Source organism: Hyalella azteca, unplaced genomic scaffold, assembly GCF_000764305.2.
Source record: "Hyalella azteca isolate HAZT.00-mixed unplaced genomic scaffold, Hazt_2.0.2 contig15535, whole genome shotgun sequence".
In the NCBI taxonomy this organism is placed as follows: Eukaryota; Metazoa; Arthropoda; class Malacostraca; order Amphipoda; family Hyalellidae; genus Hyalella; species Hyalella azteca.
This window is the reverse complement of record NW_025945385.1, coordinates 310770-323103: the sequence shown is the minus strand read 5'-3', so window position 1 is coordinate 323103 and position 12334 is coordinate 310770. Positions and strand designations below refer to the sequence as shown.

At 38.3% G+C, this 12334-nt stretch overlaps 1 protein-coding gene across 1 annotated transcript; it reads left to right on the top strand.

Moving 5' to 3' along the window:
* The first annotated feature begins 1337 nt into the window (after nt 1–1337).
* On the top strand, nt 1338–4070 carry LOC108665422. Its single transcript, XM_018152170.2, has 2 exons — nt 1338–2800; nt 3264–4070. Exons 1-2 carry the CDS (start codon nt 1924–1926, stop codon nt 3350–3352), a joined length of 966 nt encoding a protein of 321 aa, XP_018007659.1. The 5' UTR covers nt 1338–1923; the 3' UTR covers nt 3353–4070.
* The last annotated feature ends 8264 nt before the right edge of the window (nt 4071–12334 follow it).

The following is a 12334-nucleotide window of genomic DNA, read 5'->3' as shown; positions in this document are numbered from 1 at the left end:
CTTCTCATTTCCTTGCAAACCTTGGTCGGTGTTTTGGACTTGTACGTCTCAAGCCATGGCTGAAATAAGTGCCGTCACGCGTCTCAACACGCGGGACAATTTTTCTAATACTTCTCGAATTCCAAGGCCTACAATCGAATGCTATTATTCACATGCTGATATTACCATACATCAACTCTCATAGAATTATTAGCTTGCATCAATTCATAAGTGTCTATAAGGCGCATGCCGTAAATCTCATGCCCCAATTCCCAAGCAACTAATACTCGTGCCATCATTCGCATGCCCCAATTCCCAAGCAACTAATACTCGTGCCATCATTCGCATGCCCCAATTCCCAAGCAACTAATACTCGTGCCGTCATTCGCATGCCCCAATTCCCATACATCAACTAGCACGCCGAAATTGCCGTGCCCCAAATTGCCATATCGCAATGCCTCGTAACTGATCGCAAATGAAGCTGTCAGCGCACACCTTATGTATAATTGTCACGCCAGCGCCCTTCCTAAGTGCAATAAACTTAGGAGAGACGTTAGTGCGACCTGAGCACGTAGCACTTACCTAAGCCAGAGTGGCATCAGACCCAAACTATGGTTACATGACTAACGACATCACGCTTTTTTTCAACGATGGCGACTAATAAGGATATATTGAAACAAATATTTATGATATGCTGGACATCATAGGAGTCAGATATGTTGGAACAGAGAAAGAAAACTAGGTCAATTACCCTGAAAATTTTGAATTTTGTTGTTTACAATCAGGTCTCATTGATTATTGTACTTAACGAACGACTATTATACTAATAAAAACGCGATTTTTGACTTCATTAATTGTGAGCGATTGGAGTAAATCGTTTCTTTGCTGTTTCCATCAGGGGCAGCTGAACAGCTTACGTAAAATTTATTCTGTTGGAATAAATATGAAAGAGATATTTTAATAAATATGTTTACTGCTTGTTCTTTATAACTTCTTCTGTGCGGCAATTCGACGGAAATTTTTGGGGTTCCTTTTGATTCTTGTATCAGATTTACCCAAACAGGGTGCCCATAATAGGGAGGAGCTTAAGATAAAAGTTGCCAAAGGCCAATTAGTGTATTCAAACCGTGTTTTGTATATTTCTTGAAAGTTCTATATCTGATAACTTCAAATAGTCACAATAAAATTATCGTAATTACAAACTCGAAGTGGATAAGGAGTTATTTCACACAATTTTTCATCAGCAAAAGAATCAAACAGATGGCAGTGTTTGAAAACTACTGTGCGAATCCAACGTACGTTCGTATGTTCGATTCCAACGTACGTTCAACGTTCAGCTTACCATTGGGTTGGGCAGCGTAGCCGAGTTAGTTAGCGTTGTGTGCTCGTTAAGGTAGGTGTGTGCGTCTGTTGAAATATTGCCTGCCGTCTACTCGTAGTAGACAGTGACCGTTACACTACTACCGAGTTTGAATTCAGCCGTTGATATTCAAGTGGTCAAGCACACACAGTTGCCACCTACATATCACCCAATAATACATTGGTGTACATGCGTTAAAAATTTCATTTAAATCCAGCAAAAGATTGTAGTGACACAAATCAGTGTTTGGATAGCCTACGTATAACTTGGTCGAACCAAAGAATTGGACGCGTGTGTGGTTTCTCGCCTTCTGGAAATTCCCTGATCTCTTTACAATTTATATTGCAAACAATTTCAAATGTAACTAGCGAACAGTGTTTTTTGAGTATTTAAATGAACAGTGCATTTCCAATTATGCCCTATCTAAGGAAATGAGTTGAACATTTATATATATAGCTATATATGAATCTAAGGCCAACAAATAATAGACCGGTTAACCTGTATACCTACTTGATAAAACGTTAAAAAGAAAACTTGAAAAGCTATATTCGTTTAGCTGATTACAGTGAATATTGGATCTTATAATGACAACGAGCCCCAAAGAATCTACGACCATGTCTCCTCTGCAAGAACGTCGTCTCCAGACTTCAGCTCTGACGCGACCTCCCTTCATGGTGACTTCACCATCTCGTATTATATCCCACAGACGACACAGACCTGCTCGTGCTGCGTTGTTCCAGCCGCCTGATGCAAATAAACACATTGAACGCCGGCGTAACATTGATTTTGCTATTGAAAACTGCTTCACGTCACGGAAGGAATTTACCGATAAGTGGAACTTCGATCCCTTCAATATGAAACCATTGCCAAACGCTTCTAGCGACAAAAACGCTGCATCTGGGAAAAGCAAAACTGGTACTGAAACAAATACTTCACCTAAATACGAATGGAAGCTTATCAATGAAAACCCCGAAAAGAAAGCTTTGGAAAAAGTTTTGTGCTCATTGGTTCCTAACGCTCGTCATTCATTGCGACTATCTATTATCACACGGCGTGAGAATTATCAAGCTTGTGATATCGCACAAGAAAATGAAAATACTCTCCCTGGAAATACCGGCGTTCAATCAAAATCATTATCTGAAGCCGATTTAGAACCGAAGCCTGAAATTGCAAGTATTTCTCTCGAATCCGATACGAAAGGTAGCAATTGTTCAATAAATTGCTTGAATTTTGGTAGCTCTGATACCTCAACAGTCTTGTTGGAAAAACCGTTAGGATCCGTTAGTTCTGGCAGTATTGAGAACAAGGGAGTTACCTCGGAATCAATATCTGTCATCGCCAACAAGAGCAGCGGCAGCAGCAGTTCTCCCTCAACGGTCGGTATCGATCTTCCAACGGCCGTGGTAACGATCGCCGAAACCAAAGATCACAAAGACAACACTAAGCAACCTAAGATAACTGGTGAGTTCTACAAGATACCTAGCTAATTGTTTCCTAGTATGAAATTTCCGACTTTAATTTACTTTGTGTACATATGTCATGCAATAATTAATGTTGATGCCTCAATAGACAAATGATTTTGTCTTTTAACAAATGGTATCTTTGCCTAATATTAAAGGAATGAAGAATTGAAGATCGTTGTTCATATTTCTACCATTTACTTAATCCTTGGAAGAAAGAAACTAAAATTTTGTAGACTGCACTTGAGATATTAGATGAAGTCACAGCCTGATTCAATTTGAGTGTTGATATCTGAAATTCTCTATAAACCCCGGGTGTTTCTCGTAGATTGTTGATCACTAACCGTGTTTTAGTTTTTAGGAGTATGATATTATGAATTATTAAATTATATGAATCATACTTCCCTCTTGTGCAGCAAGTTTTTCGGTTATTAAAGTAAAGTGTACCTTTCCTCCTTGTGCAGATTTTGCGTGCCACAGGAAGCGACTTCACAGCGAGGCTATGGCGACGCCCGGCAGCCCTCCCAACAAGCGACATCGTTCCTCGTGCTGAGACCCGTGTCCGAGTTGCTACCTAAGTCTTATACGCAACTAATAGAGTAAATAGACCTGTGCAGCGTCGGAGGAAGCATCGTGTGCGAAATTTGCAACCTCAACACGATCGGGATATACGACTGGAGTGTCTTTTGTATACTTCATTCATGTCTCAGATTCTCGATCTCATCCATTTATATCTGCGAGATTGGATACTCAGTATTGTTCGACTTGGTTCTAATGTTTTCCGTAGCTATGTGACTAAATTATTCCATTTCGTTATTTTCCTAATCACTGCTTGGATTTCCCTGCAAATAAGTCCAGCTGGATACAATCAGTTCTTACTTACCTCGTCTGCTTCTGCTATTAGCCACAGTTAAAAATTAGTGCCACTTTTCCAACCTTGACTCGTTTAAAGAGTTTAACTTCATAAAAGTTGTTTCTAATATATTAAATTTGACAGTCGTACAAAGCCACCTCCCAAATTGTAAATCGTAGTGGGCAATTTTATGTTTTTTATATTCAAGAGGGAAATATTTGGAAATTAAATAACTGTTATATACATTACCTATACCTATACTTATAAACCCTGTCCATTACTGTATCTGTAATTGTTATGAAAATTTCCCCATGATTAATTTGTAATGCTTCTTATATGATTAGGGTATTTAAATCGCAGGCTCACTATGAATTTAAAATCAATGAAAATGCCGTATCAACTCATCTTTAATGAAAACGTTTCGGAGAAACGAGGAGCGCTTTCCTTCATTGAAGATATGATGAATGCGCTTGACGTTTTCTTTGATTTTAAATTCTAGGTATTAATTTTCAATATTTGCTCTGAGAAGATTCGCATACAAACATTTGGCTATAGCTGAAGCATCTTTGTCTTTATTCGTTAATTATGTTCATAGGTCGTTGCTTTTCAGCTCGCTTCTACTCTAGTAGGGGAACTTTGACTGCGTTCGTATGTTTATATTTAATAATGCTTTTCGCCAAACCATTTTTCATTAATTGTTTAAGTTTCATAAACTAGAAGGCGATGGTTGGGCTCCACTAATGTACTGGTGCTTGCACCATACGCTTAGTCATTCTGAGCAATGTAGTATAGTGTCTCTAATATTCTGTTGTAATAATATTAACTGCCAATATGTTCAGAACGGATTTAGTCACATGTGTGCATTATAGATAGGGAATGATAATGGTTGCAGTTTTAAAATATCTCATTTAATAACAGATATACCATATACTATAACCAAATGACAGCTTTCTTGCAATCAGGCTATGTGATTTCATCCAATTGCTGGTGCCGCTGGTATTTTTTGAATGTTCTAATTTTTGATCTTGAAAAATTGTTCATCTATAAATCAATGTGCGACAATAAGCACATCAGAAATTTTTTTTTTTTTGTAAATTTCTGATAAATTGTCATCGAGCTCTTGCATTGATCAATGCATGTCATGGGCCCAGTTAATAAATTCTCATGCATCTTTTTTATACTAAGAAGTTTTTGAAACTTTTTCAAACCAAAGAAAGTCGTCTAAACTCGTTTGGGCATTTAAGTGAAATCGTGCTCTATTTCGTTGGAAATCCAATAGGTAAAACATTTACTTAGTTCGCTTGTGTTTCGTCATGAAGCAGAAAGGCCATTTTATTGGTCGTTTATCCACAAGTAAATACAGTTCTTCGAAAAACTATTCGAAATATTTTGATCTTATGTTGTTGCTGTACAATTGTTTGTTTTTGGACCAAACTTCCATGTACTCTAACGAACTTGTGTAAACTTAGTTAATGAGTAAGTATTTCGGAGAGTCCATGTTGCCTGCCTCCCGATTAACCTGGTTTTTCACGGAGCTTTGTTTCAGTAAACCTGGTCACGAAAAATATTTATGATTGAGAACTGCGTTCCATACGTGTGACTAAAGTTTTCGTGAAATTTTGCATGCGACTTAAGTGGTTTGAAATGAAGGAAGCTTAAACCAAAGTAAGTGACACTGAGTGTCTGTTGTTGTTGGTTCCACAACCGGGCTATAATTCTTGTTGAAGAAATAACGTGCTTTGGTAACATGGCTTTAATTAATGGAACTAACGCTTGGAGCTGCCTCGTGACCCGCATCAGTCTCTCTCTCTCACCATTTTTTGCATTCATTTATCGGAATAAGTATATATCAGGACAGCGTTTCAAATCACATCCTATTGGATACCCAACCTCTTATAAATATGTTCATTGTTTGTAAACGCTGGGGAATTTTCATCAGGAGTTTGTTGGTGTCGTTAGTTTTTTTTATATTGCATGTATCCCATTCAATAATTATTGGAGCAGAGAAATAGAGGCAGGTTCGCGAGAAGCTCCTTAGCGTGGAGTGTACAAACAAGGAAGAGTTGCCCTATTTATCATAACAGTTATTCCCTAAAATGTAGTAGAATATGTACTACATTTTAGGATTTTTCTTGGTTGTTCTCTCATTTTCTTCCAAATAAAGAATATTCATTATTCCATTGTTCATTTTAAGGAAATTTTCTCAAGCCCAATATTCTCATCGGGCTGAGTTTGTTTCTATTTCTTGTTTCTACTGCTTTAACAATCTAACTAGCTATCATCTTCGCTTCAAATATTATAGGTGAATTTACCAGTTCGTTGCTCTAGGATATTTTGTGAAGCCATCTTTTGCTAGTTCTCTTTTGATGTTTATACGAGTGTTACTGCTCTTGTTCGTGCTCTTGGCTCAATAGGGAAAATTTTGCTTGTAATCAATCCATTTGTCTTTCATCGCGAAATATGTCGATAATTGAACATCACAAGAAGTATTGATTTGCGAAGAAATATTAATGTTGAATATTTGTACTACCGGTAATTGTTATGGAGCCATTTATATGATACATTTCATCGCCCTCTTGCATTGTCAAAGCCTCGGAGTATCGTACACAGCTTGGTCAAGATAATCTCATATTTATTCATTGTAAATTCTTCCCTTGAGTAACGACTTATAAGTGTCGCCTATATTTAGAGCGATCTAGTCACATTACTAATTCTATTAGAAAGTGTTTATTGTAATTAATCCTGTTATTTTCATCTACGGTAATTTCTCATTGTTTTTTCTTCGACCCTAATTAAATTATGATAACAAAAAAGTTAGTTTCTTTTTTCCTCGGCTAGTAGAAACCCTTGATCCTTTCAGCGTTCAAGTTTTAAACCTTGGCCGCACGTAGAATTTTAAATCCTCTAGCGGTTGAAAAGAAGTGGAGAATGATCGATGTTCAACGTGTTTCTTGAATGACACCCTCTCTGAACCAAATCTAAGGTCCTTACTGGATTTATTCGTCGTCGTCGTTCGATATGGAGAAAAACTGGCAATAATTTGGGGAGAAACATTCTTTGACTGAAATACGAAGCATTTGAGAGTTTGAGTGCGCCGAAGCGAATGAACGTAGTTGCACGAGGGGCCAAAATCCCACAACTTGCCAGCATCTTGACCTTTTCATGTAAATGATGTAATTATTGATTTATCACCCATATACTTTTAGAACAGGAGTAAAATTGCCCTAGCGAGTAATTTGCCTCACGCTGAAATAACTTCAAATTAATAAGCTTTCCAAGTACGGAAAAAATCATAAATTACTGTCATAAATCGATTCTACATAGACAGACTCGTCAGAGAACTTAACGTCTGACAAAGAGGAACTCTTAGACATGCTAAAGTAAATGTTTCAAGGACATTCAAGTAAATGTTGTGTACGGAATAGAGGAAGAAAATATGCTTACTAGAGAGGTTAGGAGTAGCTTATGGTGTAACCGGGAGGAAGTTTCAGGTACTTGATTTAATGCCATGAAAAGAACCAGTTCCCGCTTAATTTGTACTTAAATATTCTCTCAGCAAAGTCTGCGCTGAATGCAAGTTCTGTCATCATGTTCATGCTAAAGGCAATTTTTTGTTGGATTTTACACAGTAAAAAAATGTACCATATGCACTTCAAGATGTCTGGACACCTCTTGCGCCGCCAGCAACCGTTGAAGCTAAAGCTGTATTCTGCCAACATATAACATGCCTTGTGCACATTGGATAACACATCACATGCCTCGTGTTCAATGGGGAACACATCACATGCCTTGTCTACATTGGATAACCCATCACATGCCTCGTGTTCAATGGGGAACACATCATGAACACATCACATGCCTTGTCTACATTGGATAACCCATCACATGCCTTGTGTTCAATGGAGAACACATCACATGCCTTGTCTACATTGGATAACCCATCACATGCCTTGTGTTCAATGGGGAACACATCACATGCCTTGTGTACATTGGATAACACATCACTTGCCTTGTGTTCAATGGAGAACACATCACATGCCTTGTGTGCATTGGATAACACATCACTTGCCTTGTGTTCAATGGAGAATACATCACATGCCTTGGATGGCACATCACACACCATGAGAATGTGAACACATCACTGCCACGTGCACATTTCGGAATGCATCACATGCCAAGTGTACAAATAGAAACACAAAGGTAACAAAATGTTTCATCTCTGCTAGATTGAAGAAATCAAGTCGAAATTAATGTGTCAATGAACTTTTAGTTTCGTAATTGATTGGCTGCCTAATTGCCAGCCTCACGTGGAGATAACAGCTGGAACAGCGGTGTCGCGTGCAGCTGACATATTTCAACATTTATTTACGTTCTGCAGCTGTCAATGTCATCATTCATTTAACGTATTTAGAAGAAAATTGATTGATTAAGAAAATTATTAAGATTTTATTTTTCCTCACTGACATTAGATCCAATTAATTTAAAGTTAAACCCTAGTTAAAAATTATCATTTGCCGATAATTAAAATGTCTTTTGCCTATAATAACATTTATACGATATAATCCAACATAAATATTGACCCGAATGAAAATGATTTTATCTGAAAAAAAATTGTAGTGCACGCAAATGGTGACGTGCAACACGCAGGTGGTGACGTGCAACACGCAGGTGGTGACGTGCAACACGCAGGTGGTGACGTGCAACACGCAGGTGGTGACGTGCAACCCCAGGTGGTGACGTGCAACACGCAGGCGGTGATGCGCCTCCCGTCACCAGAGGGCGCTGGCGCGTACGTTTTGATAGGTCGAGTTTGTCGCTCAATTTTACGCTCATTGGACATGTAAATGTGCTAAGTGACATGCCATGGATACGGGTGTTGGACGTGCGTATAAAGGAGATTCTCGTCATGCCAAACGATTCTTTGTTACGCTGGGTCTACATACTCAATCTTTCTGATTCAAGCCAACGATTATCGTAAGGTTGATGCTGATCGGAAGTTTTATCATTGAGACTGGATTGATATGTAAGGAACTGGAGTGATATGCTGGTAAATTTATGATATCTCGGTCATTTCCTGAAATCACTGAAATCAGCTCATATAAACAACTTTTTCCATATAATGCGAAACCCTGGCAAGAACAGGTCAAGAGAAACGAAACAAAATCTCCCAATTTGCAAATTTTGGAGCATATGATATCAACATGGCGGTAGTAACTGATCAACTATGAGAGATTGTGACATAACAATACTGCTCAGAAATTACTTGTTCCTCCAACTATTGACATTATAGAATAACGTCTGTTCAGCCACAACAATGGTATTCTCTATAGTTATAACATTACCTTTGAATCTATGATTTCCATGCCAGATGCAACGATACAAAGGACCTGAATCAATAATCTTTTCTACCTTCATATTTTTATCATAAAAACACTTTAATTGAACCTCACTAATGGTTAACAAACAGGTTGGGTTAGCTTGCATTTATTTATGTACCCCATCATTATATGGTAACAAAGAGTCACGCGAGTTCTAATGCACATCAAACATATAGAGCACAGGTACAGACTGAATTAGTTTGCATTTAGCAGTGTTATTCCTACCTGAATAATATATTCCTCCTGTATCGGAGAGTTCACGTGATCGCGTGATCTTACAAAGCTAACGCCTCTCCCCATGAACTGATTTGCGCGCTGAAATTGGCCATAAATTCAACAACTGGCGGCGCCCGCTCAACACGTGAATATTCGGTGCGCAAGCTGCATGCCTCGGGCTCTCCATAGAAGAGCTTTATTCAAATTGTAATCTTGTCCTGGTAACAAAATTCTTCCTTGAATAGGTATTAGATTTGCTACGTACTTAGTGTCAAAATCTAAAATCGGATTTGAAATTTCCTACATCAACCCATGCCTCCCTGTAACGAATCACTATCTGTCGTTAATTATAAGGGCGAATGGTTTTGAAGGCGAAAATGTGTTCAAGGGATTCAAATTGAAATACCAGCATTTTTTCTACCTAATTTATCTCTTTGTCTGTAGTTTGTGTGTTAATGCGTATAATCAATAATTGACGCTTTCCGAGCGTCTACATTAACCTTCTTCAATGCTATTCGTTACCAAAAAATATGTTTACCAGTATTATCATCAGCTGAGAAAATGAGTCCAGGTACTTGCCTGTTAGGGAATAATCGTATGAGACGAGGGTACTCTGCAGATATCCCATGAGATATCGGTTACAAGGGAAATATAAACTCAGATAATTGAGCGAGTATTTTCTCAAAAATATATGCACTTCTGGCCCTGTTGTGGGTCATCTTGACCCAGTTTGGTCCGACAAAAAGACATAACCATTTACACTCCCGCCCTCCTTCCTCCACTCATACCCTGTACCCGATAAGTCTGCTCTCGGCTCCTAATTACAGATGAAAAGTGTGCCCCAATTTGTGCAAAATGTCATTAATTTTTTCAAGTGTAGATAAGTGAAGTCTAACCATAATTCAATATCAATTCAATCATCTCCTGCATCTCCTTATTATAGATATTACATATCGAATAAGCTATTTCGAGACCTGAATGGTTAAATGAACAACCCATATCAAATTGGGAAATGCACTTGAAATTAAGAACACATTACTCCAACTCGATGCTTGTGTGAACTCAGAAAATGATCATTTGTTTGTCGCCACTGAGACTCTTTTATAAATCGTTAATAGAAAATTCAGATAGTGTCACGAGCCACTTTTCTTTGTATCTCGAGCCACTTGCCTTTGTGACCCATACCAGTAGCAGCCCAGTTCCTCGGAAGCTAAACTATTTTTTTCTAAATTCGATATTGGCGTTGCCAAGCAGCGTCTTCCTCCCGTATCCCGTGTTGGATTTCCATCCATCCTGCTGCCGCTGATTGCCTAGCGGATCTTGTATCCACGCTTCGTAATGGGATATCCAGCTGCTCTATCCGGCCTTTCAAGAACATTTTTTTAATTTAATTGCGGTTATTAAACTTATCTAAAATTATTGTGTATGAAAACTATATGGCTGTAGCGATCACTACAGTATAAAACGTTTTTGCCCTGCAAGCACTGACGACAAAATACTAAGTCAATGCGCAGTGAGGGTATTTTGGCGAACTTCTATACGCAAGCCTGTCTAGTCTAGTAGTTTAGTGTTTAATTGTGAAGTGTTCTCACTGGAGATAATAAATGAAGTGTTCTCACTATAAAGAATGAAGTGTTCTCAGTGTAGATAATCTAGTCTTCATTTACTCAATTAATTTAGAATAAGTGTTCACTCTAACTAAGATAATATTTAATGTTAACAGAAGCCGTTGGAATTGCACCTATTCGATCGGATAGGAGTCAGCAGAATAAAATGTTGTTATGTTAATTTGAATGGCTTCAAGTGTTTACGCTATGATCTTTGAATGACGCTAGGGTATATTAATTGTTTTATTTCGAATTACTGTAGGGATCAAGTTGAAATCGACCTAAAGTTAACTTTATTTAGTCCTCCATGTAACAGTTAAATTCTTCATCGTTTCAACGAATTATTTGAAGGTTTTAGACATTACATAAATATACTTCCACCCATATTGTCTATGTGAAACTATATTTCTTCTTCATCGAGCATAATAAGTATTCTCTATTAGGACTATTTAAGGACGAAAGTGAATATCATTGGGCACTAGCCAAGTTTCGCAGATGTCGGCTTCTCTATAAATAAAGCAATTCTGCGTTCGGTTGTTGCATGTGGTATATTTCAGCTCGGCTCTGGGTCAACTTCTGCTCGCAATTACCCTAGAATTGCTTCGAACATAAGTCTTCAACAATCTTATAAAAAATTACCCTAGAAGAGTTCTTCAGGGCGCACGCACCCCATGTTTCTTCTAGTCAGCTGTTTCTCAGCAAGCTATCGATGCTTGCCTTCGCAAACCATATGCAAGCTCTGTATGTATGCTTGCCAACGCTGTCGTAAATCTAATTGTGTCTAAAATAGTGATTTCACTCGTGCCAGTTTAAATCACATCGCAAGGTATTTTAATAACTTAAACTGTGAAGAAAAGGAAAACTTTATCATTGATGATGCGAATGTCGACCGAGTTACCATTGCAGAGTGGCCCGAGTCCGGGTGTTTTCAAGCGATCAAATCGCGGCTTCTTCACTTTCTACTGTTCAACATCAATTCCTATTGGCATCTACATGGTCTGTTTTGAAGTCCATACTGGTGAACACAAATGAAACAAAGTTTCAATGAATCGTTTACAGTTACTTTAAACGTTTAGGTACGAATACGTAGGTAGAGTCAGACGTGATTCGTGGCTCGTGCTTGAGAAAATGCAAGACAGAACGAGAGAAAATGCTTGGACCAATTCAGGTGGGTAGTAAATGAATAACCCCATAAACCGTTTAGAATATAAAAATGTAAATCGATATTTAGACCTTATTAAATCGCTGATATTTTACAGATACAGACAGGTAGCCTACTGCATTCGCCTCGCCGCGCATCTAAAACCAAATAGCTAACACTGGCCAGAAGTTCAGAACTACGGGTCGGAGTTATGTTCGATAGTCACATGATGACTACGAAGCTGTTTTGATCGCGCTAGAAAGACGAGGTTCCGTGTTTGTAAATTAGATTGTTTCTATTGACGGCGGGCGACTTGTGTGCTGTGGCGACGTTAGCGGCA